The 27,886-nt window shown below is 31.6% G+C and overlaps 1 protein-coding gene across 1 annotated transcript; it reads right to left on the bottom strand.

Moving 5' to 3' along the window:
* Positions 1-11,410: 11,410 nt before the first annotated feature.
* On the bottom strand, positions 11,411-22,077 carry LOC134726467 (uncharacterized). Its single transcript, XM_063590874.1, has 4 exons — positions 21,975-22,077; positions 19,225-19,359; positions 12,653-12,728; positions 11,411-11,930 (listed from the first exon to the last, which is right to left on the bottom strand). Exons 1-4 carry the CDS (start codon positions 22,075-22,077, stop codon positions 11,411-11,413), a joined length of 834 nt encoding a protein of 277 aa, XP_063446944.1.
* Between the last annotated feature and the right edge of the window lie 5,809 nt (positions 22,078-27,886).

Below are 27,886 nucleotides of genomic sequence, written 5' to 3'. Positions count from 1 at the left end.
TTATCGGATAATGTTTTTATTTGCAATATGAATTGGACATTGCTGAGAATTTTTTGCCTTTTTCTTTTTTAATTTACAACTATTGATTTTTTTTTAATTTAAAAAAAAATATTATTCTATATTTTGACAAAATATTTAGTTGTAAAAAGCATGAAGTTAATGAATAAATACCTGTATGTAGATCAGAAAAAAACAAGAACTCCAATAAGTGTAGCATAAACATCATTAGAATACTAGATTTCAGTTTGACTACGTTTTGATAACCAGAGTGGGTTTTTTTCAAAAGCCATCACGATAAAAATCAATCTTCAAACAGAATGATAACCGGACATTTGTCTGTCATTATATACAATCATAGTTGTCAAATGATGACTTTTTTCCCGGAAAATTTAATTTCCATCAGAGGAATTTTTATCTTTTACCATAATAGGGCACTCAAATGAATAGGTTTACAAAATGTTTCAATTGGAACTAAGATTTTAATGTTTGTAATCAAGTTAAAGTTATATATAGTAATAGTTGTACAATTTATAACTTCAATTGTCTCAGATGAAGTATAATAGTCTTAAAAAGAAGCATATTCGTTAAAGACTCGGTCACACCTTACCAGATAGCACGAACGGACGTCTAGCAGATGAAAATAAAAGTTGTGCATTGACAAAATCGGTATCCATTGGGAGTCCGTTGATGTGCTGACCGAGTAAAACGGGCGTGTAACGGATGCATAACGGACAAACACCGGATATGAAACGTACGAAAAACGGACACGTACCGGACAGAACGGATGTCGAACGTACATCCAACGGACGAGTACGCATGAAAAATACGCCTAACGGAAGCGTACCCGATAAAACGGATGAACAAGATATACGGAAAATCAAAGGCGACAAATAATATATGTAAATCGCATAAATATTCAAAATGTTTTTGTGTACCTGGTTTTGGTTTGTTCTTCAAAATTCCGCCAAAGGGCAGTGTCCGGCCTGAATAACAGCTGTTTGATTGTGAATACGTCCCTATACTCTAAAATCGATTATGAATAATAAGAATTCATGAACCTTAAGAAAATTGGCGTTTCTGACGCGAAATTTTCAATTGGCATTTATCCGTTTCGGCTCCGTTCATCATCCGTTTTATCCGTTATACGTCCGGTAGAAGTCCGTTTCTCATTCGTTTTATCCGTTAAACGTTCGGTAGAAGTCCGTTGGTAAATTTATCTTCCAGACCTCCAACGGATGTATAACGGACACGTAACGGGTACAAAACGGAAACGAAACGGACAAGTACCGTACAAAACGGACGTTCAAAGTTTTGAACAGGCTCAAAATTTTCCACCGGACAGAACGGACGTCGATGCAATATTCCATATATATTGCCGTGATAGCTAAAGACAACAAAAGACTTCTTAAAAAATTTAATATTGATCCGGCATTTACTGTGTTTTTAAATTATACAGTACCCTAATGCAAAAAAACTTGTTTTTCCTACATTTGCAGAAACAGGATGATGTTATGTCCCAATCGATCGTATGATAAGCAGTTGGATCCCATGAACCTTTGTCATAAAAACAACCTGCATTTTGAAATAAAGATGAATTAAAACACATTCAAGTATAATACAAGTTTTAGCATCTATATCATCTTTAAATTTACATAACATAACAGTTTATTATGAAATAAATTTCTTCATGTGAAAAGAAATGTTTACAAATTTCTGTGTACAATATCACCTTTTATAGAATAAATGAAAGATAAACATGTACGTTAAATTGAAAGACCGATCTATCAGATATTATCTTATTTCAATTGCAACCAAAATGTCAACCCTGGATGAGTTTTGAAAAGCCGATATTGATTTTTGTTCACAACAAGGTGATGATAATTTGACCTCATGCAGACACAAACCTAAAGGTAAAAAATGAAAATTTGTTTCTACGAAAAAAAACATTTGTACTTAATATCTGACATATTATTTTGCTACCTTAAATGCAGTCTATGGTTATTTGAAAAACGCGACTCCAGTATTCTCTCTAAAAATCATATATGAAAACAATTTGTGTAGCTACAATGTACTTATTTATAATTTGAAAAGAAATTCGCCGTACAGATATCCGAGGGACGTCAATATTAGTTGTATTTGTATTTTCGTCATATGTCAGTATACAATGTATTTCTATATATATATCAGAACATATTTTTACTGATTTTTATTTTTATTCTACAACAAAAAAGGAGAAAAAATAACACGAAGAACAAATAGACAATGGTTCAAAGTAAGAATCACTCACTTAAAGAATAAATATTCACAGAAGATTAAAAGTTAAGCAATGAGAACCAACTCGAAGGAGACACATGAAGTTCGGTATTGTCGACAGTCCTTGTTTGACTAATAAAGCCCAACATGTAATTACGCTTCTTAAAATTATAATAATGATGAATGATATCGAACTAGACACCATACACTAGCGTATAATCTTCAACACATAAACATCGCAAAACATTTTTACTATTATTTGTCTGCTTTTTTTTTTTGTTTTTTTTTTTGGTTTTTTTTAGCCATGGCGTTTATTTTCGATTTAGTAGTTTGACCGTCTCTCTGGTATCTTTTACCCTTCTAATGAATTTAGAAGAACACAAATATTTAAAGCCAGATGGTATGCGTAACTTAACTTTGTGAGACATCAGTGACATCTGTAAAAACAAATCATCACCCAAGACATTTCCAGTATTTGCTTTGTTACTATTTATTGATGTGCTCCTTTTACAGTCATAGACTGAAATTCATTATTCTTTTGCTTGTAGCCACAATAGAGCCTACATGTTTTCATACCGAAAATGATAAATTATTGAAAGTATTATAATATGACTTGCTTAATACGGCACAAGTAATCGTTTTCTCAGTATAAAGGGCTAAAAATATAGACTGTAATTGAAAATAGAATGTGCATTTTTTAAAGACAGATATTTTGACAAGTATAAAAAAAAATACGTAAATCTCAATAATTGCAAGGTTCGTTTGAAGTGTCGAGACCATAAGAATTTGCAAAGTAGGCCATTTGATTTAGCGTCAATATTCAGACTCTATGTTGACGGATATAGCATCAGGAGAAAACAAAAGATAACAATATTTTATTAAAAACATATTTAACTAAGCCCCCCACTGAAATCTTAATTGGGTTCGAAAGAAAAGTGTTTAAGCTTTAGTTGAGTTGTATTATTCAATCCCGCAGCTGCATTTAGGTCCATATCAATAAATTAAAAGAAACTATACAAAACGTAACACATTTGGAAAAATGGCGAGAGGGCAAAACTCCTCCTCATGTTTAGAATTGTACCTCGAATTTGATATACACAGTAATCTCAGTACCAGAATCTATGACAAACGAGACGATTTTAATTTTGATATTATCCATTTCCCCCACCTTAGTAGCAATATACCAACTTCACCTGCATATGGAATATACATTTCCTAACTTATTGGGTATTCAAGAGCTTGCAGCTCCTACTCAGACTTTGTAAGACGTTACCTGTGTCTGAACAGAAAGTTGATGAACCAGGGGTATGTCAAAGAACGTCCCGTCCCTTTTCTAAAAAAAAGTTCATCGGAAGGGACCAAGAACTTACTGATACATATTACGTATCAATTTCACAAATAATACAAGATGGTTTTGAAGTATAGATTTTGCGTGCTGACGTTGGTTATCCTCTAAGAAACGTGTTATAGTATTCTTTTATTTGTCTTTATTAAAATTACTTTAACTGATAAGTCATTTAGTTTTAGATATTCATTTGACGTGACTCTGTGCTTATGTGTACCATCATACTTTGAATGACAGAACTATTTTATTTATTGATATTACTTTTACTTAAGTATCTTGTCATTCTTTGAATGATTAAACTTTTTTATTTAATAATACTAATACTACTTTTCTGTTAAGTCTGTGTTTTGTGATATACAAATGATGTGACTCTGTACTTATGTAGCCCGTCATACTTTGAACCACACAATTATGTTATTTATTATTATTTCTTTTACTGTTAAATATGTTTTTTGTTATATCTGCTTTACGTGAATCTGCATTTATGTATTCCGTCATACATTGAACGACACAATTATTTTATGTCTACCTGTGCGAATTTTAAACGCGCAATTTTACACCAGTACTGAAAACCTTCCATTCTTTATGGGTAGATTTTACATAGATAAATAAAATCGTACAATATAAGCAAAATGAGGATGTTAAATTTAATGTAAGTCTTTTTGTGCTTTTTCGTGAACTTTCGTTGTGGTTTTTATAGTGATTAAGATTACAATCCACCATTTTCTACATAAGAAAATGTCTGTACCAAGTCAGGAATATGACAGTTGTTATCCATTCGTTTGATGTGTTTGAAATTTTGACTTTGCCATTTGATTTGGGACTTTTCTTTTTGAATTTTCCTCGGAGTTCAGTATTTTTATGTTTTTACTTTCAAGCGTGTGTTATATTTATGAAAATAAATCTGCAAAGGTTGTCCAGTAAATAGTAGATGTAGATTCCTGGACTTCTCCGTCCCAACAGTAAAAACGTATGGATATCTATTTTTCTATTCGTTATTTTTCTTTACATAGGCATGCATGTCTATTATGCATGAAAATACCTAGAACGAATGGCCTGGAAAGAGAGATATCGACATATTTTAACAACGGCGTCAACAATTGTTAAGTTTTCGGCTTTAGTAAATCTATTAAGTTCTACTTGTGATAGATCAAGGATATTTTGTACGAAAATGCAATACTATCCATACATAGTAAACGACTATTTCAAATTTATTACACAACCTGCGACCTAGATTATGATCCAAGAACTTTTAGCCATTTTCACTGATTTAGGTTGATAGATCAATCATATTTTGTAGAATGTTGCATTACTTTCAGTACATATCAGTCTAATTACTATTTTGAGGCACTGTCTCTATATATAGCTAGGACATGATCCAGTAATTTTAAAGAGATGAGCGATTACAATGTTAAGTTTTCTGTAGAGTTAGTTTGATAGGAACTACATATGATAAATAGGGATATTTTCTTTAAATTTACACTACTGTTTGTACATCATAGTCCAACGACTTCGGTTAAAAAATATATATATTGCTGTTCATCGGATTACTTTTTTTTTAAATTTAATGCCAACAAGCGAGACATAACTCGGTGTCAACTGTTTATTGTAACCATTTGTATCAAGTACCCCATACCATATTTTCATTGGATTTCAACTGTTTTCCGGCGTGTAATGCAATTGATTGTTATCTGTTACGAGTACTAAATAAATCATTATAGAAACCAAGGCAAAATTTAAATTTCATACGCCAGACGTACTTTTCGTCTGCTTAAAGACTCATAAAAGACACTTGAATTTCAAAGTAAAGAAGCCACACAAAAAAGGTACAAACACGTAGAGCTTTGAGTACCCAAATAGATATAGATAGAAAGATGGGGTATGAGTACAATGAGACAACTCTTCATCTAAGTGACAATTTATTAAAGTCAACCACTATAGATCAAGCTACGGCCTTTAACACGGAGCCTTGGATCACACCGAACAGCAAGCTATAAAGGACCACAAAAAAAGTAGTGTCAAACCATTTAAACGGGAAAACAAACTGTCTTATCTTAATAATACAAGAAACGAGAAAAATGTAAATAGACGATAACTACCACTACAAACTGATCAGAGTCTGAATTGACCAGTTTTTGTGCTCGACCAGTAAAATCGAGCACACATTTTACTCTACTAGTCTCGACATTGTCTCGACTGTACTAAAGTGTACTCGACTAGGTCTCGACTTTACTTAATTAGTGTGATTCAGTTTGATGATCTTTGTGTAGTCTGAAATGGTCTTGACCAAGGCTCGACCTGTCTCGACCTGTCTTGACTAGTCTTGACCTGTCTCGACTAGTCTCGACTCGGTCTGAACCAGTTTCGACCTGTTTCCTCGACTAGTCTTGACCTTCAAATTTAGTTTTGAGTGTAATTAGGCCCATCTAACTAAATTGAATATTGATCTTACAAAATCCAAGCTTATAAGTTGTTTGATTAATGGCTGTGAAATGAAATGATTTTACAATAGGTAAAAATAAAAATTATTGTATAAATTCAGATAGGCAACTTTAATGTTTTTTATAACTTTTTCAAATCAACTTGGATTTTCATCAAACTATGCAGCTATGTTCGATATATATCAAGCTTACTGAATCCCATTTCATTTACTTTTTTGTTGTATTGCTGTCAAATTCAAGAATTAAATTAAACTAGGTCAAAAAGCTAGAATTTGAAGTTCAAACAAAAATAGAGATAGTACACTTTAAATGTTTTAATAACTTTTTCAAATCAACTTGAATTTTTATCAAACTATGCAGCTATCTTAGATATATAATAAGCTTACCGAATCCTAGTTTTAGTTTTTTGTTGGATTGCTTTAAAATTTAAGAATCAAAGTAATGTTGGTAAAAAAAAGCTAGGATTTGCAATTCGGACAAAATAGAGATAGTACACTTCAATATTTGTAATAACATTTTCAAATCAACTTGGATTTTCATCAAACTATGCAGCTATATTAAATATATATATCAAGCTTACTGAATCCCATTTCATTTACTTTGTTGTTGTATTACTGTAAATTTTAAGAATTAAAGTCATCTTGGTAAAAAAAATCTAGGATTTGCAAATTGAACAAAATAGAGAAAGTACACTTTAATTTTTTTAATAACTTTTTTAAATCAACTTGGACTTTCATCAAACTATGCAGCTATCTTAGATATATAATAAGCTTACTGAATCCCAGGACATTTCTTTTTCTGTTGTTTTGCTGTCAAATTCAAGAATAAAATCAATCTAGGTGGAAAAAAAAACTAGGATATGCAATTCAGACAAAATAGAGATAGTACACTTTAATTTATTTAATAACTTTTTCCAATCAACTTTGATTTTCATCAAACTATGCAGCTATCTTAGATATATAATGAGCTTACCGAATCCTAGGTCATTTTGTTTTTTTGTTGTATTGCTGTCAATTTCAAGAATAAAATCAATCTAGGTAAAACAAGTTAGAATTTGCAGTTCAGACAAAATAAGAGATAATACACTTTGATTTTTTTAATAACTTTTTTTCAAATCAACTTAGATTTTCATCTAACTCTACAACTATCTTTGCAATATTCTTATCTTACTAAACCATAGGTTGTTCTTTGGTTTGGTGTATTTCTGTCAAATTTAAGAATTTAATTAATCTACATGTAGGTCAAAAAGCTATGATATTAGAAATATATCTTTCCTTATATATAAATGATATCAAATTTTTGTTTTAAATAGACACCTTTTTTTGTAAAACAAAACTTTTATATGAACTTTCATAACTATCCTTGATAATCTTTTAAAAAAAGAAATGAGTTCCAAAGTTACTGTAAAAAAATATTTTAATCAAATCTTAAAATATTTTTTTGTCAAATTTAGCCTTTTTTACCTAGATTAATTTAATTCTTGAATTTGACAGCAATACAACAAAAGAGTAAATGAAATGGGACTCAGTAAGCTTGATTTATATCTAAGACAGCTGCATAGTTTGATAAAAATCCAAGTTGGTTTGAAAAAGTAATTGAAAAAAATTAAGTGTATTATCTCTATTTTGTCCAAATTGCAAATCCTAGCTTTTTTTACCAACATTACTTTAATTTTTAAATTTTACAGCAATGCAACAAATAAGTAAATGAAATGGGATTAAGTAAACTTGATATATATCTCAGATAGCTGTATAGTTTGATGAAAATTCAAGTTGATTTGAAAAAGTTATAAAAGAAATTAAAGATGCCCATCTGAATTTATATAATAATTTCTAATTTTACCTAATTTTTAAAATTAAATTCTTTCGTTTCACAGCCATAAATCAAACTACCTAATAAGCTTGAATTTTGTAAGATCAATAATTAATTCAGTTAGATGGGCTAATTTACACCAGTCAAAACTAAATGTGAAGGTCAAGACTAGTCGAGACAGGTCGAGACTGTTCAGACTGAGTCGAGACTAGTCGAGACAGGTCGAGACTAGTCAAGACAGGTCGAGACAGGTCGAACCTTGGTCAAGACCATTTCAGACTACACAAAGATAATCAAGTACTGAATCAGACTAATTAAGTAAAGTTGAGACCTAGTCGAGTACACTTAAGTACAGTTAAGTACAGTCGAGACAATGTCGAGACTAGTCGAGAAAAATATGTGCTCGATTTTACTGATTAAGAAATAATTCCTTCATGTCATGCTCTATGCTCATTTTAACATGGGTAGGCATTATATTTGTCGATATTTTACACTGAGCGTTAGCGAGGTGTAAAATGTGGTCAAATATAATGCCTACCCATGTTAAAATGAGCATAGAGCATGACATGAAGGAATTATTTCGATTCTAATAGGACAAATGCAGTATTTTTATAGGTCGAAGCGTAAGAAAATACCGTAAAAACGTTTGGCTTTTCCCGTTTCCTCCCCGAGGAGTCTGTGCATTACAATTCATATTTGATAAGTTTAGAAACCACGAGAAGGGTAAATATATGTTGTTTTATAAAAATATATGTAATAAAGGTTTATGCTTGCTGCTTAAATATATACATTTTAAAGGATAACGATGGAAATAACGTTTATATGCACAATAAGTTCGTGCGCATGTGTCAAACATATTTTTTATGCTCATTAGAACACGGCTTTGTTTACAAAGCGTAATAAGGACGTCATATTAGAATCGAGCACAAAAACTGGTCAATTCAGACTCTGAGCAGTTTGTATTGTACTTTACATCAGATACCGAAAGGTTTAGCAAAATACAACTAAAGCAACCTATGCCTAAATTCAAGAATTCATTCAAACACATTAATGCCTGGCTATTGTACATATGTCCGCTTTGTTAGAGGTATGTCTACGTGCTTTAATAAAAGATATATAACTTTATATACCACAAAAACTAGAATAAATGTATAATAAAAAATCATAATTGGTTACATCCACTTCGTTTTTAACAGCTTATCAAACTTTATTTCGTTGAAAAAATTGATTCCTCAAAAGTGAAAACTCAGTGCAGTCATTTCTGAAAATTGCAAATGGCCTAGTTTTCTTCAGACATAAACTGGTGTTAAATTGTTTGGTGTCAGCAATACTCTTTTTATATGGTCAGTTTGCCGTCTCATTGACATATATATATATATATGACAACTTCATAATTTTAGTAAAATGAAACATTTGAAAAGCAAAAGCAAATTTTTTTTTTATTATAATATTTAAATTTGAAAGATAGAATTTAAAATGTTTTCTTGTGGCGGATGTTATTGTAAAACTAAAGTACAATATATTTTTTTTAAAGAACCTATCGAGCTCCAACAGAACTAAAAAGAGATACTTGTCCCTTAATATGAGAAGAACAAAAATACCGATCAAACTCCAAGGAAAATTCAGATTGTCCCTGATCAAAAACAATTCAACAACTCAATTCTTTGTTAGTAATACAAAATTAAAATTGATTATTGCTTCTTTTCATAGTAAATCATATTTTATTTATAATTTTGACATTTGTTGGTTGAATACATCAGATACCAGTATCATTAAAAAGGATATTAAAATACAAAAAAGGGCTGCTAGATAAATAATAGAAACAGAACAATTCGCTCCTTCTGCACCCTAGTTCAAACTGTTAAACAGAGAATAAAATATCATAAGACAGTGATGACATTTAAGTGCATTAAAAATGATCCCCTATCATATCTTACAAACAATTTTCACCATGTTTCAGACAGAAATCCGTACCCCTTGACCCCTTGACCCCTTTTATGTATTCTGGACCATTCTTGTGGAATAATTTGCCAATACTGTTAAGAAATATAACAAATATTAATTCTTTCAAATACAAAATAACAGATCATTTATTGAAATCAACCTAGCTGTATCAATAATATTTGAAACTGATCATGTCGTCATGCTAATTTTGTTTGTCACATTTAATCAAGTTGTATTGAACATGATTATCATACTTGACTTTTTATACTTATGTATGCAACGCATATGTTTGCATTTTTTTTAATTTCTCACGATGAGGGCCTCAGGAAAGATTAGTTATATAGCTAACTGTGTAATCCTCTTAAAATAAAGTATTATGTCACCCTGACGGAGTTCGGGTGACATATTGTTATTGTACGATTCTTTTTGTTATTATTATTATTCCACACTTTTTTGTCCAGACTATTTCTTGAAAACGTATGAACCAATTGTAATGGACTATACCAGAATGTTAATAACCATTGTCCGAAGTGCAGTCGAGATTGGCACTTCCAGGATGTCTGCTGTGACCATGGAAACAGAAAAAGAGTGAAAAAATGAAGTTTTAGTTTTTGGTGAATAATTTGACTATGACAAAACATTTAATTATCATATTTTTATACAATGTAGCTGTCCTCTATATACACGCTGTAATTGTTTTTGAGATCCATTGGAACTACGATGTTCCCATAGAAACTGATAAAAAATATCAAAAATTCGAAAATTCTTTAAAAATATATTAAACTTTTACAGAAATGTTGCCTGGCAAATCTAGATGTGGCATTCAACTTTGGAATTTCCAAAATGGCTGCCGTTACCATGGAAACAAGGCAAAAACATCAAAATGAGAAATTGTCATGGAACATTCCAGAACATTAGTGTTGTACAGCTATTAAATTTTATATGATTGTAAAATATTATGGGGAGTACAATATGAAGCAGAAGTATGACTTTGTAATTTTCCAAATGGCCGCCGTTGCCATAAAAACAGTAAAAACATCAAAATTTTAAAAATGCTTTAAACTTTCTAAAAATTTGCAAACTGATGCATTGTAAAGTAAATTAGTTAATTTAATGTTAAAATTTCGAAATGGCTGCCGCTTAGTGGCAATTGGTGGACCAGGGTGACATCCGCTATTGCTTGCAATGGCAATTCTAGTTATTGTTATTGTTGTTGTTGTTGTGGTGTTTTTTATCCTGACTTCTGGAACAATTTGAAGTATTAAATCAATTTGGTTAGGACTTATTAGTTTATTTGAAATATCAGTTATGCTGCTCTGTATAAAATACCTCAGAGAGAAAAAAATAAGAAAAAGTGGAATATTTCAATTAAAGGCGGAATCATCATGATCAAAATTTAATGCATACATTTCAATTAAATCTCATAGAAAAGTATATAAATAACAAACAAAACTATGCGATGAATATCTCACCAAGAAAGACAACTCTTGTTCAAATTCAAGACAGTACACAAAGTATGATTTCTTTTAATGTTTGTATCACTTTTTCATCGAGCATTGATTATCAAGGGATTTACTGGAATGTTTTGGTATGTCATATAAGAAGTTTTCATGCACTATCGCAGTATCGCAGTATATGCAACATTGTTGTGTTTTACATCTTTCGTTGTCAGTGAAGGTCGTACTTTAATTTGTATTTTCATATCATCCTTATTAACTGCAGGAGGGAGAGAAAGTGCATCATATGGCAGGGAATAATTATTATATACTTCTTTCAAATCGTTCGTCCCCTTTGTAAGTCCGGCTTTTTTCAAAGGTTTCGAATCGTCGTCATTGACAGCAGGAGAGGATGTTCGGTTATATAACTGCATAGCGTAGTCATCGTGTACTTCTTTTAAATCACTCCGCATGGAGAAATCAAGTCTTTGGTACTGATTTTCCATATCAACAGGGTCCTGATAATTGCTGACGGAAATATTGCCAGAAGGCTGTTTTTGTTGAAGAGTAAATGGTACTGTATTTGTTCTGTTACGAGACCTGTCGTTGTTGCTGAACATCTGCATTGGTTGTTCTCCTTCAAGAGACGCATGAATATCATTGCTAGCAGAATTACGCGAATGATATATAATTCGTTTCCTGAGAAAGAAAAAAAAAATTCTTAAAAACGTCTTTTCAATATTGTATTTCATATTATGACAACATTGATAAAAACACAACTGTAATTGTGTGAAATATTGAAAATCACGCGAAAATAAATCGTCGCAAATATGTAAACCTTGGATCTTTCTTTATTAAACTTCATCAAGTAAATCAGAAAATTGCTAAATCAAATAGCCGCGAAAAGTACTTAGTGTGTTTAAATGCATGCAGCACACACATGTACCATGTTAAACGCCGTCGTATTTTCTGCCTGTCCAACGTCTGAAACCCCGTGCCTTTGTTAGAATTTTTTCTTTTTTTAATTTTGTTCATGTGTATGTTTCGGAGTTCAGTATAGGATCAATCTGGCTGAAATATGTTTATGTAATTCTTAAAGGGTCAGCTGAAGCCCGCCTTCGGATGCGTAATGTTTTCGATGCATTGGAGACCACTTGGTGGCCTTCTTCGTCGGCTTCGCTAATATGCAGCCGGTCTAAAAGGTACGTCAAACGTAATGCCTCGATCAAGTTAGAATCGTTTTCTAAAATTTCTCGGTATGTCCATAGATTGCCTAAATCAATTCACAGCATATGTCTTCCTCCAGATGTATAAAGCAACCAATCGATGAGTTATTAGCATTCTTTACCATTGACATGTGCTTATACGATAAAACCTTATTTTCATCATAGTTGAATCTAAATATTTCACTGAAAATTTACCGTTTTCTTTTATACAGAAGCAGAATCACAACAACCGCTATACCGACAGTCATCAAGGAGCCACCAACAGTAATAACTAAAACATACACGTACTTCGAATAAAACTATAGCTATAATATATCTATTTTACAATTTTGAATTGTACAATGTATACATTTTCTTCTACAATCGTTGCACTTAGAATAGTGTGTATCTTAGGCCGTGTTCACACCAAACGCCGTGTAGAGTAAACATGTTTACAATTAGTTTAGTGTAGTGTACACTGGTTTCACATTACATTTGTTCACATCTATACACCTTGTTTAGCTACCTGTACATAAGATTTGTTCCCACTTGTAAACTATATGTCATTTAAATGTTCATTACGTAGAACTGAATTCAAAAATTTTGAAATTTTTTTCTAGCGGTAAGGGAACAACCATTTGACTTCAAAAGGGGGATGGGGGATGGGAATGGAAATATTCCGATCCTCAATTTGATAAAAAAAAAATATGGTCATACAGATGATAAACAAAAATATTCTGAATCAAGAGTTTCCCCATACATTATAGTGTTAAATATTGAAAAAAAGTATTTGATCACCAGCATCGAAAAAAAGGAATAAAAACGTACGCGCGAAAAAAAATCTGACTCAGATAAAAAAAAAATAACCCTCCACCTTTTTTTTAAGTTAAGTGGTTGCTACTTTATGAAAGCCATTTTTAAAATTTGCAGTAGTTTGAATATACTAGAGATGTCTCGATATCATAACGCATTAGAAAACTTTAGCTGCAACAGCGTGCTTACAGCCGAAAAAAAGGATTGAGATATTAGGGATCACTACATTTTTATCTTTTCTGTTCGTTTCAAATAGTATTTCTTCTCCAAGGAGTATTTGGTAAAGGAATAGGGTAACGTTTTCTTTATTTATTTTACGTGTTATTAAACGGATCTGAGATACTAGACAAACATATCATTTACCTCACACCTTTTTTTAGTCATGCATTTATGCGTGAATCGTTTTTTTAGTAAAGACCAGTGGCGAATATTTCTGTGTACGTCAATTCGATTCGAAAAGACCTTTTCAAATGAATTAGGCAGCAACTATTTACTTCATTTTTTGTGGAGGGGGAGGGGGCGTGAGCTTTTGATATTTTTCAGGACAATTTTTTGTAACAAGTCGAAATCAATTTTAGCATTATATATAGTGGCAGCTGAGGGTGAAACAAACAATGTTTTTTTCAGGGCCAAAAACTAGAAGCATTTTCAACTATAATAGCCCCCCTCCGAAAATCAATTGGTTGCTGCCTTGTGGGTTCGGCAATGATGCTGCATTGAGTCTTGGTTAGGGGTTAATATAGTACGTTATTTTTTTTTTACAAAAACAAATCTGTAAAATTTAGACAACTAATAATTATCAAAAATATCAATTTTACTCAAAAATAGTTTCCTCCTTAAATATATACACGATAAAACTAATGTCCTAATTGCCTAGTTTTGTGTACACTTAACCTACACAAGGCCTACATCGACTATCGACTGTGTGTACACGGGTGTCATTCGGTTTATCGAGAGAAATGAGCGTGAAAGAATATCTAACGGCGGTCAAGTATTGAGCGACGATCGTGAAAGTTCTGGTAACGGATCGTGATAGACATTTAATCGAGAAGACATATGAAAGGTCAATACATATTTTAATTTAATTATTTACACAGAAAAATTTACGACAAAATAAAACTGTCTGTCAAAATGGTTCAACATAATGATCAGTATGTGAGAATATCCAGTTTTAAAAGTACATAGATATTACAAAACAACAAAAGGCAGATTGCTTCTCGACATTTCAATGACATAAAAAATGTAAACAAACATGATTTTTTTCATAAATTCGACTAGAAAACCTACTTTAATACGAATAAGGGCATTCTATTTGAATTATTGAAATGGTTCTTATAGTTATTTTGTATAAACATAATCTGAAACTTGGTAAATAAAGAACTATTTACACAAAAATTGATTTTTTGGATCGTGAAAGATCACGTACCGTATTTTGGAAGATCGTGAAAAGGATCGTGAAAGATCTGATGCTACGAAGACGTTCAAATTATTCTTCAATTCTATCATAGTTGATATTTGTTATTGGTATTGAGAAAAGCTATATAGGGTAACATTCTCAATAGGTTTAAGCTTTTCAAAGTATTAATGTTTTCATAAAATGAAATGTAAAATAGTTGGATGATTGTAGGATGAAGCTTTTTATTGTCATGTGAAGTACTCACTCATCACGAGTTTTAAGATAACCACATATGATATATTGGATCCTATATACTATATGTTCGTCAGACAAGTTTCACCTGACCCCGAATTTGCCTTATTAATTGGATGAAGATTCATTTTTGTGGTCAAGTCCGTATCGAGGATTCGTTAAGCTTCAGAATAACTGTCTGTTGTTATGATTGTGAGGTGTACATTTTCGACTTCTGCAAGGTTTCAACTACATGTAACATTGAACCCGTTATCATGCATCATTCGGCAATGCTCGTTTTATGTTGTCTAGCCTTTGAATATATGCCTGTATGCTATAGCGCTAAGGTATTTCGTGTATGGTGTACATGTCTGTTTGCATGTTTCAAATATGACCATGATGACGTCAATTGTATTTGATATATTGAATAATAGTAAGATGTCTATGTCTGGCTGTCGGTCAGGGATCATATACTTTTGACCTCGTGTTTCGAATTAATTGGCAAAGCATAACTTTTATATTTGTCAGTTTCTAAGGCACTGTAAAGGATCGGAACACATTTATTTGTTCTACGGGATATTTGTAGAGATCTGTATTTCATGGTTCATCTGACCTTGCACTCTAGCTAATACTAACTATGACCATTGACCTTTCCTCGATCTTGATATTTATATTACTAACGGAAAGCTGAATACTAAAATTTATGATAAAAAGGGATGATTTTTCATTTCCTATCGTTAATTATCCGTTTTTAGATGGTGACGTTCCCTTGTCACCATCTTACGGTGTTTATATATGTCAACTAGTACGATTCGCTCGAGTATGTAACAATGTTTTAGATTTTAACGAGAGAAATATATGTATTACTGAAAAATTATTACACCAGGGTTTTCAATATCACAAACTAGTCAAAACATTTACTAAATTTTATCATCGGTATACAGACATCATTCGTAAATATAGCTCAACATGCAGACTTCTAATACGTTCAGGTATTTCACATCCAATTTTTTTATGGTGATATTCTTTATAAAGCACAAAAGTGTCAGTATTCACCTCAGAAACTTACAAAACCTTTGAATAGACTTATTAAGAAGGGATATAATTACGATACTGTTGTCAAGTCATTAAAGATAGCATATTTTGGCGTTAATATTGAGTCACTGATAAGGTCTTTGCATCGGAACTAAACACATTTATTCTAAAAACAGTTGTTGGCATGACACGGGTTATGTTCTTCTCATATATGTTATGATGGTATGATACTAAACCCCTAACGGGAAGGAGTGTGCCTGATGTTCATATGATGAAATCATAATCTTTCAGTCAGTTTAATTGAAGTCTGGAGCTGGCATGTCAGTTAACTGCTAGTAGTCTGTTGTTATTTATGTATTATTGTCACTTTGTTTATTTTCTCTGGTTACATCTTCTGACATCAGACTCGGACTTCTCTTGAACTGAATTTTAATGTGCGTATTGTTATGCGTTTACTTTTCTACATTGGTTAGAGGTATAGGGGGAGGGTTGAGATCTCACAAACATATTTAACCCCGGCGCTTTTTTGCGCCTGTCCCAAGGCAGGAGCCTCTGGCCTTTGTTAGTCTTGTATTATTTTAATTTTAGTTTCTTGTGTACAATTTGGAAATAAGTATGGCGTTCATTATCACTGGACTAGTATATATTTGCGTAGGGGCCAGCTGAAGGACGCCTCCAGGTGCGGGAATTTCTCGCTACATTGAAGACCTGTTGGTGACCTTCTGCTGTTGTTTATTATTTGGTCGGGTTGTTGTCTCTTTGACACATTCCCCATTTCCATTCTCAATTTTACTCTTATTATGTACCATTGACAATCATAATTTTAAAAAAAAGATGTGATATGATTGCCAAAGAGACAACTATCCACAAGAGACCAAAGTGACACAGACATTAACAACTATAGATCACCGTACGGCCTTCAACAATGAGCAAAGCCCATACCGTATAGTCAGCTATAAAAGGCCCCCAAAGTGACAATGTAAAACAATCCAAACGAGAAAACTAACGGCCTTATTTGTCTAAAAAATGAGCGAAAAAAAAATTGTAACACATAGACAAACAACAACCACTGAATCACAGGCTCTTGACTTTTGACAGGCACATACATTAATAATGTGGCGGGGTTAAACATGTTAGCGGGATTCCAACCCTCTCCCTAACCTGAGACAGTGGTATAACTGTACAACATAAGAACGAACTATAAAAATCCATTGAAAAGGCTTAACTCATCAGATGGACAAAAATACATTAAGCGCATTAAGCGCATTTGACACTTCTAGTAAAACCCTTGATATTATAAACGTTCTATAAAACTAACTATCATAAGTAAAGCAGACGAGACATTTCAGCATTTGCGATCTGTTATTCTATAGTCTGTAGTATATAGATAAATCAATCCACATCTGCGTTGTATATACAGAACTTAAGAAAGCACTGTTGCACAAAATGTTGGTTATCGTTCAATCTCAAATTACTCATGAAACATGCTGTTTTGCTGTAAATTTTTGTTTGATGGATATCATTTTGGTTTAAACGTTGCATATCCATATTATTGGCTAAATAGTGTCAGTCTGTCTGAATTGCACTTGACCGATTCTCAGAGCTGAATCTTTCAAACTTATTTAGAGATGTTTTAGTTGTTGTTTTTTATCTTTCGAGGTAAAGTGTTGAATAAAAAAAAATAGCTTTAAAGTTCATCCTTATCAAAATAGTTACAGGCTTCAATCAGTTGCAGGTTTATCAAATGGTCAAAGAAATACTGATTACTAGTAATAAGTCTGGTCACGCATTATCTTTTACGATCAAAATAATGCGTTGCCTGATCTTTCACGATCAAGTTTGATGGATATTCAACAAATTCAAGGTTTTCATAAACAAATTAATGCTTTTAAAAGGAGAACATACCTTAATTTTACTGTACTATCAGATACACCAAAGATTAAATTTCAAATATATTACGATGAACTGAAACATGACCATTTTAGTTACAAAAAGCGTGTTATTTGTACTTAATTTCATAGACATGCATTGCGCCTTTTGTGTTTTTTCATAAAGTACTGCATATTTTCCCTTTCTTATTTCACAGTTATGTTGAGGAAGATAAACCATTTTGACAGACATATTTTTTTGTTCGGATTTGTTCCGCATTTTGAAAATTAAGAGATTTTTTCAAAGATTCTGACCTAGAATTTTCATTAAATGTCTTTCACGATCCGTTACCAGAGCAGTAGGTAAAACATGATTTAAACTACATGTAAACATTGAGTTTTATCAATGGGAACGCAGTTGTGTTTAGTTTACGTGTGAGTTACACTAACATAACACCGAATTTAGGTCAATATGAACACGGCCTTACTTTACATCCATATTTGAACTATCGTTGCAGTTTATAATCCTTGTGCGTGTTCATAAAGTCTTGTTTTTACCTTTGCTTTTCGTATTTGTATATTCCTGGTATCGAGTCTATAATTTTGACACATTTAGTCATTGAAATGTTTTTGTTTTGTTTCTAGAAAAGTTTTAGTTTGAAGCCATTGAGGCCAACAATTCTTCTAATCTGACAATATCCGTTACATTTACCAAAAGTTTATTTGTACAATATATTTCCTCCTGTATTAAAACAACTGACGTGTTCACCTTATTCTTACAGTATATATGATTTTATTATTGAACACTTATATTAAAAGTAATTACCAAACGTAAAGCATTTAAATATTTTATAGTAATATTCTCTTGAACTGAATTTAAATGTGCGAATTGTTATGCGTCTACTTTTCTGCATTGACTAGAAGTATAGGGAGGGTGGAGATCCCATTAACATGTTTAACCTCGCCAAAATTATGCGCCTGTCGCAAGTCAGGAGCATATTGCCTTTGATAGTCTTGTATGATTTTTAATTTTAGTTTCTTGTGTACAATTTGGAGTTAGGTATGGCTTTCATTATTACTGAACCAGTATATATATTTGCTATTGGGCCAGCTGAATGACGCCTCCGGGTGCGGGAAGTTCTCGCTGCGTTGAAGACCTGTTGGTGAGCTGCTAGTGTCTGCTTTATGGTCGGATTGTCGTCTCTTTTCTATTCTCAATTTTACCTTTCAATATATACTAGTCTTATGGAAAACTATTTATTTGAAACAAAGCAGCGAACTTTCTTAATAGTGTGAGTATCCCTTTGGTATTTTTAAGCAGCTTTAAGCTTTAAAATTTTTCATAAGACCCAAACAATGCGACAACTTGATATATTGTACCAAAGAAATATAACTGCAATTTTTCGACGATTTATTCTTTGAATTAGTTGAGCTTCAGTTCATACCTGTGACTTTAATCATATTTACTGGAATTAATGGTTTTGTACCAGGTGATGATGTGATAGACATCTTCGACATACTCTGTTGATTTGTAAATATATTATTCCTGCCACCGGTATCTGTTGTGGTTTCTCTTCTTTCTGTGGAAATATAAGTAAACATAGTTAAAATGTCAACAGTTTCAGAGAATAAGGTAAAAAGAAAATATATATGTCTCTCTCAGATGTCTTTGCATATATTTTATAACCTAAATTCTAAACAAATAGAACTTAATTGTCTGGTACAACTAAGCGTGTTGCTCATACATTAACACGTCAAATCGTATTTAAGGAAAAGGGATGATCCATGAAAAAAAAGAGTTTTAATTATGATAAGAGAAACATATTAAATTTCGTCCCTAATGCTGATATTCTATAAAACTCTAAAACTATTTATTTAAATAAGAACAGAGTGAGTGTAGTCATGAGAGAAAAAAGTTAATCAAATTGTTGATGCATTACGTATTTTCCTTAAAAAATTTCAAGCTACATCATACCTTTTCTTGTAGTAATCTTAACTGAAATTAACGAATTTGTCCCCGATAATGTTCGGGAAGTGGAGACCTCTGAAATATCCGTCTTACTAATGGAAAGAATCCTTGTTTTTCCATTGATTTTTGTTGAATTTGTTCTCTGCGCTACAATATGTGAAATATGTATTTAACTTCCATGTAAGTATTGAAAGGGGTAATACTTTTTTGAATGTTTCTGTATTTCTGCATACCAAATATTTTTCCAATTTCATCCAAAATGTGTTTTGCAGTATAAAAATACATTAGTTTTGATATGACCAAACATCATTTCAAAACATAAATTTTACTGTAAAAGACCATGCTGAATTAAGATATCTGAAGCCTACCAATAATCTCTATTTTGTGTAGTGCCGAATACAGATTATTTTAAATTTATTATTAATTATTTTTATACATTGTCCAAATAAGATTGATGTATTTAAATTAAAATTTCTGTCGCCAACATTTCTTCACTATTAAGTTAGTAATTACATCAAACTTTCATATGAATGTACCGTGTATTTAAGGTTTTTTTTCCATTTTAGTGATGTCCTGATCTTCATTGCACCTCATATATCTAAATAAACTTCAAATTCAGAAATTGAAGCAGATCAACCGCTATAAATGCAAAACTTGATTTCAGTCATCTCAATGCTTTCTTTAAGTTTCACATTATAACACACATATCGCTCTATCTTATCAACTTATAACTATCAAGCAATGCGCTATACCAAAGCATGTTCCTGTTTGATACATATTCAGATGTATGATCATAACACTAATGGCAAATGAGGGTTACCAAAAGATGCGACTGAATTTTTTTTTTTTTTATTAAATGTGTTGACCAATACGAGGTGTTTGTGTTTTTACTCATGACAGATATGTAGAAATGTCAAATAACAGTATGGAGAAAAAAAAACAGGAAATAAAAACAACATATTCAGATGACTGCCTTAAATTTGATTTGACTCATGTCTCGTACATATATCTGATGAGTCTTATGTAAACGAAATGCGAATCTGGCGTATTAAATTATACTTCTGGTACCTTTGATAACTATTTACACCACAGTCGTTGCCACTGCTGATGGACGTTTCAAGTAGTATTCACTACGTAGGTGTTGATATGAATAACAATTATGTGGTCATTTTATAAATTTTCTCTTAACAAAAGTATGAAGTTTTTGAAATACTAAGAATTTTCTTGTCCGAGGCATACATGTAGTTTACCTTATCCGTATTTGGCAAAAGTGTTTTAGAATTGTTTGTCCCTCAATGCTCTTCAACTATGTAATTGTTTGGCTTAGTTAACTATTTTGATCTGAGGGTCACTGATGAATCTTATGTGGACAAAACGCGCGTCGGGCGAAGTGCTGAATTATTATTACTCTATTGAAAAAAAAAATCATGAAAGATCATAAGTTCAGAATAGATTAATCTGATACCATAGACTTTTGTTTACGGAGTATATAGTTATTCAACGGTTAAATACGCCGTGGTAGAATATTTTTGTACTTTCAAATGAGGGTTATCCGTAGATGCGAGGGCATTAGATTATTTTATGTTTCTTTACACGGCATAATTTTCGGATTTCCCCCTCTCAAATTGCACTAATTTTTAGCACAATTTGTCTCTTTTTTGTTTCCTATTACTTGGCCGAGTACTAGAATAACCTACTACAAAGGAGGTCACATGTCAAGTGAGTATATATTTTAGAGTCATTAAAAGGTAGAAGGAAAAGTCTATTGACTAATAGTACGCCAAATGTGCATGTCGTATACGTAACATAATTATTTAAGTTGTAGAAAACCACTCGCACGCACCAAATTGATATAGTGCTAGAAATGCCTTGGTTGATATCCCTACTATTGGACTGCTTGTGCGCAAGAGTAAATGAACTCAATAGTCAGTGCTTCTGTATTGACTTGATTTTAACAAACTTTTCATAAACTAAGCGTTGATATTTTTTTTTATTAAAACAACAAGGTTCCAACGCGCTCAGTCTATTTTAAGTCCTTTTTTAATCATTACGCTTATTGTGTATTTGTGACTTGGACGTCTTTGTCTTTCAAATGTTTGGGTTTGAGCATTCCGGTTAGGATAAATGTAGAAAAGCACCATTTCTGGAGGAAATTAATACAATGTTATAATATCTTGTACAAAATGAATTATAATATACTTTTCTTCATCTTACTTTGTATCATACCTTTAACGTTAGTTGTCATTTCACGAACTGATTCTTTTGTTTCCAATAATGCTGGAGTAGATATCTGCGAAAAAACAGTCCTTTTCAGTGGATAGGTCGACATTCTTGTTTCCATATTCATGTGTTTTGTTGTTGTGATGTATTCTATAAAGATTGATGTATTTTACGAACTTGCATATACTACTAATTGTTATATAAACATATAATGTCTTAAGTGTATCAATATTTTCATTTATACTTAAATAGTATTGTGTGCAGTTTAAACCGCCACTACCCTCCACCCAAACCCACACCCAATGTTTTAAACCTTTATATTGCAATAGCTAAACATATTTGGCCATTTTTTCCTTTTGTAACAGTTGTTAATTGTATGAAAATATGCTCAATAACAATCTCAAAAATTAAATTCTATTCCAAATAGTCTAAACTGCAAGGCTATATATTTTTTATTGATATTTAAGTAAATTCATACACTTTCTTATCATTTCTGTTCAAATAGCAAAGTTGAAGTATCTGCTTATTTATTGTATCTGGATTTTTTGGGTCGTATTATGTTTTTTAGCTTTCATTTGTAACCATAACTGCTATTTTCTGAACACTTTTGGTGCATAAACAAAATTTAATCTATAATGTCCCTAACCTTGTTTAATACTATGGATTCGGCTTTTGCGAGGTGAGCTAATTGATTTTAGTTGAGTAGAATCTTTTATGCATGTAATCAACTTAGATTTTTGAGATTCGAAATTCAATATCTTCAGTAAGCAATGAAAAGAAAGTGGTGTAGATGAAAATGTTTGAAAAGCGATGGAATCTCTGGTATGTATTAAAAGGTCAAATTGAAGATGGCGCTGAATGAGATGTTAAAATGACAGTAATATCTTTTTTTAAAAGATTACTGTCTAGCCAAGCATCTAAACAAATGTCAAAGAGAAGGGAATTGTACATGTATACAGAATTAATATTTTAAGCATACATGTATGTGAACAAGTTTCAAGCTTATACCTCACTTTCAGTTTCGGTATGCAATTATATTTTGTCATTCATTTTCGATACAATGGAATAATCATATCCTAGAAATGTTACTCAGTGTAACGCACCAGTCTCAGACCAATCAGACAAATAATTTAAAGTACAAGGTAGAAAGACAATGAAGTTAAGGGCATACGATACAGTTTTGATCCTGCATTTACAAAATTTGCATATAGGCCAATTTACCGGATTAAATCAAATATGTATTAAAAATATACCTTCATGAGCTACTTTTTGAGTAAAATGAGGTCAAAATTTTGTATATTTGCTAAAATTTCAGATTTGTGGCCGTAATTTCTTTTTCGAAAGAAAGACATAACTTTTTTGTTATAAAAGATAAACACAAATTGTATTTTGTTAAATAATCGGCAATTTCTGTATTTTATAAGAATCCTAAAAAATATGCAATTTTTTTATTCAGAAATAACTCATATTTATCAAATGTTCATGAATTGAGGAAAAAACGTCATTTTTTACTGCATGTTTATCAAATTTAAAAAAAAAATCCTCTATTTACAGTTGTATAAAATTTGGGTCACATAATCTCCCTGCACAATGAAATAAATTGCCGTTTTGAAAAATAGGGGTCCATGAACTCGTTTTCAAATTAAATCAGTTTGAATGATAAAAATCAGTAAAAAAATGCATCTTTTCCCGATATGTCACAGTTTGACGTCGCGAAAATATCATTTTACGTTAGCAACGTCATTACCTCCCCAGTAACTGTATCGTATGCCCTTAATGAGGGTACATATACTAGAGGACAATGAATGAATGATTAAATAAATATATCGAAGTGAAGACCATTTGTTAATTTCTGTATCTTACATATTGTACTTAATAATGCGAAAATGCTATACCTTTTATAAATCATTCAGTCAGGAGATGGTGTAAAACTATTCATTATGATCGTTTGAAGCAAATTCTACTGTTTTAGGATAGTACGCAATTACAAAAATCTCTTTAAAGGTTCAACTTAGTCAAAGTATAATTATTTTTCTTCATTTTTGCATCCCATTCAAATACAACATGTTTTAAAGAAATATTAAAAAATATTTCAATAAATTACAGGATAAAATAAGTTCGAACGGAATAAGCCCGCCAACTCATAGTTGCACTTCGAGTTAATTTATCGTCATCGAGATAAAATATTCGTCCTGAACCAAAAAATAGTTACATAAATATAAAATGCTTCTTTAAAAACGTGGAACAGATAACAAATTAAAAACAAATTTCCAAATTTGATCTTTGTTTGATTATTTCTTTATAGTTTCAAAATAATATTTTAAAAACATCAAAACTTATTGTGTTAAAAGTGTAATACCTTAAAAGAGCAAAACTTGTAACATGTGATAAAGGTACAATTGTTTAATCTTTTAAAAAAAATGGACTACTGTTATATTTACAAACACAACTTTTTAGACAGTGTAACAAATTCGTCTTTATTTTGATTGCTTTGAATAAATGGGTAAAGGTACATCCATGTCATTGTTTTTCCTAATGAAGCAAATACACACAATCATTTTAAAATATCTACATGCTTTAGTGTTGAAACATAGGCATTGAAAAGGAATTCAACTTTTCTAATGTACCTAATGTAATCAATGTTATTTGCTATCAAATATACCCAAACGAAAATGGACTTCCCTCATATGGATTTTACCTTAGAGGTTAGTTTTTGTCTTACCACCATTACTGTCAAGTTTTGTCATAATCAGTTTAATAGTTTGAGAAAAGTCTAGTAAATGTGAACGACATCTACAGCGGTTAACGCAAATTTTCTAAACAAAATCTAAATCAAGTCGAATTATGATAACAATAAATGATATTCTTTTTTTTTATCTCATCTGCCTACAGTTGAACATGATGCATTATATTACTCTAGGATGATTTATACAACTGATGGACCTCTTTGTCTTCATTATGATGTAACTTTTGGTCCATTTAATCTTATCATTATCATAATAAAAAAACATCCCAGATGACTTACTATTAATACAACAACACAATTATATTTTTTTCTTTCTTCAAACATTTACACTAACATTTTTAATGTAACTGTAATGTAGTGTAATAACTATCGTTTATATGTACATGTAAATCAAAGAATTTTTTTTTACTTCTAATTGAGCCAGTGGGCGTGGTAATACCTAATCACACAAAGAAGCGATAAACCTCTTTAATGTCTTTGGTAAAATAGAGTTCAATGTCCAATAATCAGTGCAGTGGTGTAAATAATATAAAGAAAGACTTCCAAACGGTCGATATTCCATTTGATCAATCCTGACAATCTATCAACAGAATATAACATAGAAAATGTTTCTCCATATTGAAAATGCACGTTAAATTAAGCTGTGAAACTGTAAAGATAGAAAAAAAATTATTCAAAAAAATTCCAAAAAGTGTTATCCTACCTTTTTCACTTCCCGATTCGCATAATGCTGAATAGCTAAGGTTACAAGACATCGGAACAAGCTGCCTACTTTCAGATACTACTAAACATTTGACATAATGCACATCTGCAATCTCACCTGAAATTATAACTACTTATTTGAGAGAACAAGTTAAAGACTAAATGTATATATTATATCTCAACTATATTTTAGTCATTTAACAACAGCTGAATTTATATATATATCGTCCGTCATCGTCGTCTGTTAGTTTTTACATATTATCCTTGAAACTACAGGCTGAAATTAAAACAATATTACATAAATCATCATAGACGTATCTTCTTTCTAAGATGCAGGTTTTGTCAATAACTAACATAATAAGAGACTCGGAAAAGTTTTGAAGTGTGCTACATGTGGAGCAGGATCGGCTGAACCTTCTGGATCGCTTGTTCTTTAGTTTTCTATGTTTTGTCTTGTGTACTATTGTTTGTCTGTTTGTCTTTTTCATTTTTAACCATGGCGTTTTCAGTTTATTTTCGATTTATGAGTTTAACTGTCTCTCTGGTATCTCCCGTCCCTCTTTTATGCATCCGCCCTCTGAAGTAACTATACTATATATAACAAAAAAACAAACAAACAAACAAATATTTTATTTGCCAATTAAGGCACCCAAAATGAGCATAATAATTACAATATAATTTTCAAACATAATGCAAAGTAAATTAAAGGAGGTTAAACCAAGTACTTAATATGATCGATGTTGATTTAATTGATTAATATAAAATATCAAGGCAAATGAAGTAAGCAATTTGTAATAATGAAAAAATATAATATAATATGACCCATTTTCCCTTAATTGGACAGCACACCTTATAGTATACATTTAATTCATAAAATGTTAAAGAAATAACTAATGTTAACACATATCAATCTATATCTTTATATAGAGAAATATAACTTTATACTTGTTTGGATTTCTAACTATTTTGATCTGAGCGTCCTTGATGAGTCTTATGTAAACGAAACGCGGGTCTAGCGTTTTAATTAGAATCCTGGTACCTTTGATTAACACCACTGGGTTGATGCCACTGCTGGTTGGCGTTTCGTCCCCGAGGGTATCACCAGCTCAGTAGTCAGCACCTCGGTCCTGACATGAATATCAATTACTAGTACATGTATATTTCCTGTTACAAAAGTTAAAATTTCTCAAAATACTAAGGATTTTTTATCCCAGGAATAGATTACATTAGCCGTATTTTGCACAACTGTTTGAAATTTCGGGTCCTCAATGCTCTTCAACTTTGTACTTGTTTGGCTTTATAACTAATTTTATCCGAGCGTCACTGATGAGTTTTATATAGACGAAACGACCATCTGTCGTATTAAATCATAATCCTGGTACATGTACCTTTGATAACTATATATAAAAGACAATGTAGAATTTCCTTTGAGAGATGTTATTGTGCATATATAGCTAGGCGACAAAAATAATGCCCTGGAAGATGCAAAGTGCATATTTTTCAAAATATACAAAGTTGAGCATAGGAGCACAAAAATCTATGGTTCTCTGTAGGAGGGGTTATCTGGGAACTCTTTGCAATTATAATATGTCGTGCTTCTTTAGCATTGGATACAAAACCATGTTCTAATTCCAATACAACCTTGGCTGTACGTGATTAAAATTGCAACGTCAGATGAATATTGAACAACGTCAGAGATCAAAATGAGCATTGATGTTGGTGTTGCTCGCTAGGAAAATTAAATAAAATAATATGAATGTAAGTTTAAATGGGTCTGTTGGTTTTTTTTTATTGTTCGATTGTCAATTTTCCATACCTTTTTGGTTCTTCAAATCAAAATGGCGATATTCCAAATGTGTTACAGTCCTCTTCGAATTACAAAAGTTCAAAATATTCCTTTTAGAATCGAAATTTAACTCTCATGACATACTTTATGCTCATTTTAACAAGGGTAGGCATTATATTGTCAACATTTAATACCTTGCTAATGTTCGGTATTAAGTTGTTGACGAATATAATGACTACCTATATTAAACTGAGAATTGTAGATATAATTATTTCTTAAGTATATATTTCAAAACTGACAAGGTTAAAATCTCTAAAAAGAGCAAATATCAATGAAAGTGAAAACCATGACCACATGTACACCTTCAATGTATATACAAACAAGCAAATTGAAATCATTCTAGCATTCAAACTGCAGGAAACTTATCATGAATAACGAAATACCCCTTATAGGACTGTCGGATGGAAGGAGACTGAAGGGGGATGTGACAGAAAGTGGTAAACGAATATGACTCCCAAATTTTAGTTGCAAGGGCATAAAAATCTGACACTGCAAAAATGTGCAAAATTATGATATCTACTTTCTATCAACACTGCCATCGAGTTCATATGGTAGTTATCACCCTTAAATGGCAATTTTTAACATTTGTTCGTCCTTACCTTATTATCTTGAAAACAACAGTAG

Source organism: Mytilus trossulus, chromosome 7 (genome assembly GCF_036588685.1).
Source record: "Mytilus trossulus isolate FHL-02 chromosome 7, PNRI_Mtr1.1.1.hap1, whole genome shotgun sequence".
Classification (NCBI taxonomy): Eukaryota; Metazoa; Mollusca; class Bivalvia; order Mytilida; family Mytilidae; genus Mytilus; species Mytilus trossulus.
Note: the sequence above shows the minus strand (reverse complement) of the source record. Positions and strands in the feature narration are given on the sequence as shown.

What these genes read in the sequence shown, in the direction of transcription:
- LOC134726467 (XM_063590874.1), bottom strand. Translation starts at nt 22,077, where the DNA reads ATGTCGACCTATCCACTGAAAAGGACTGTTTTTTCGCAGATATCTACT. An exon ending in AATGACAACTAACGTTAAAG is followed by an intron (nt 19,360 to 21,974) that starts GTATGATACAAA and finishes ATATTTCCACAG; the next exon opens with AAAGAAGAGAAACCACAACA. An exon ending in AAATATGATTAAAGTCACAG is followed by an intron (nt 12,729 to 19,224) that starts GTATGAACTGAA and finishes TGTATGTTTTAG; the next exon opens with TTATTACTGTTGGTGGCTCC.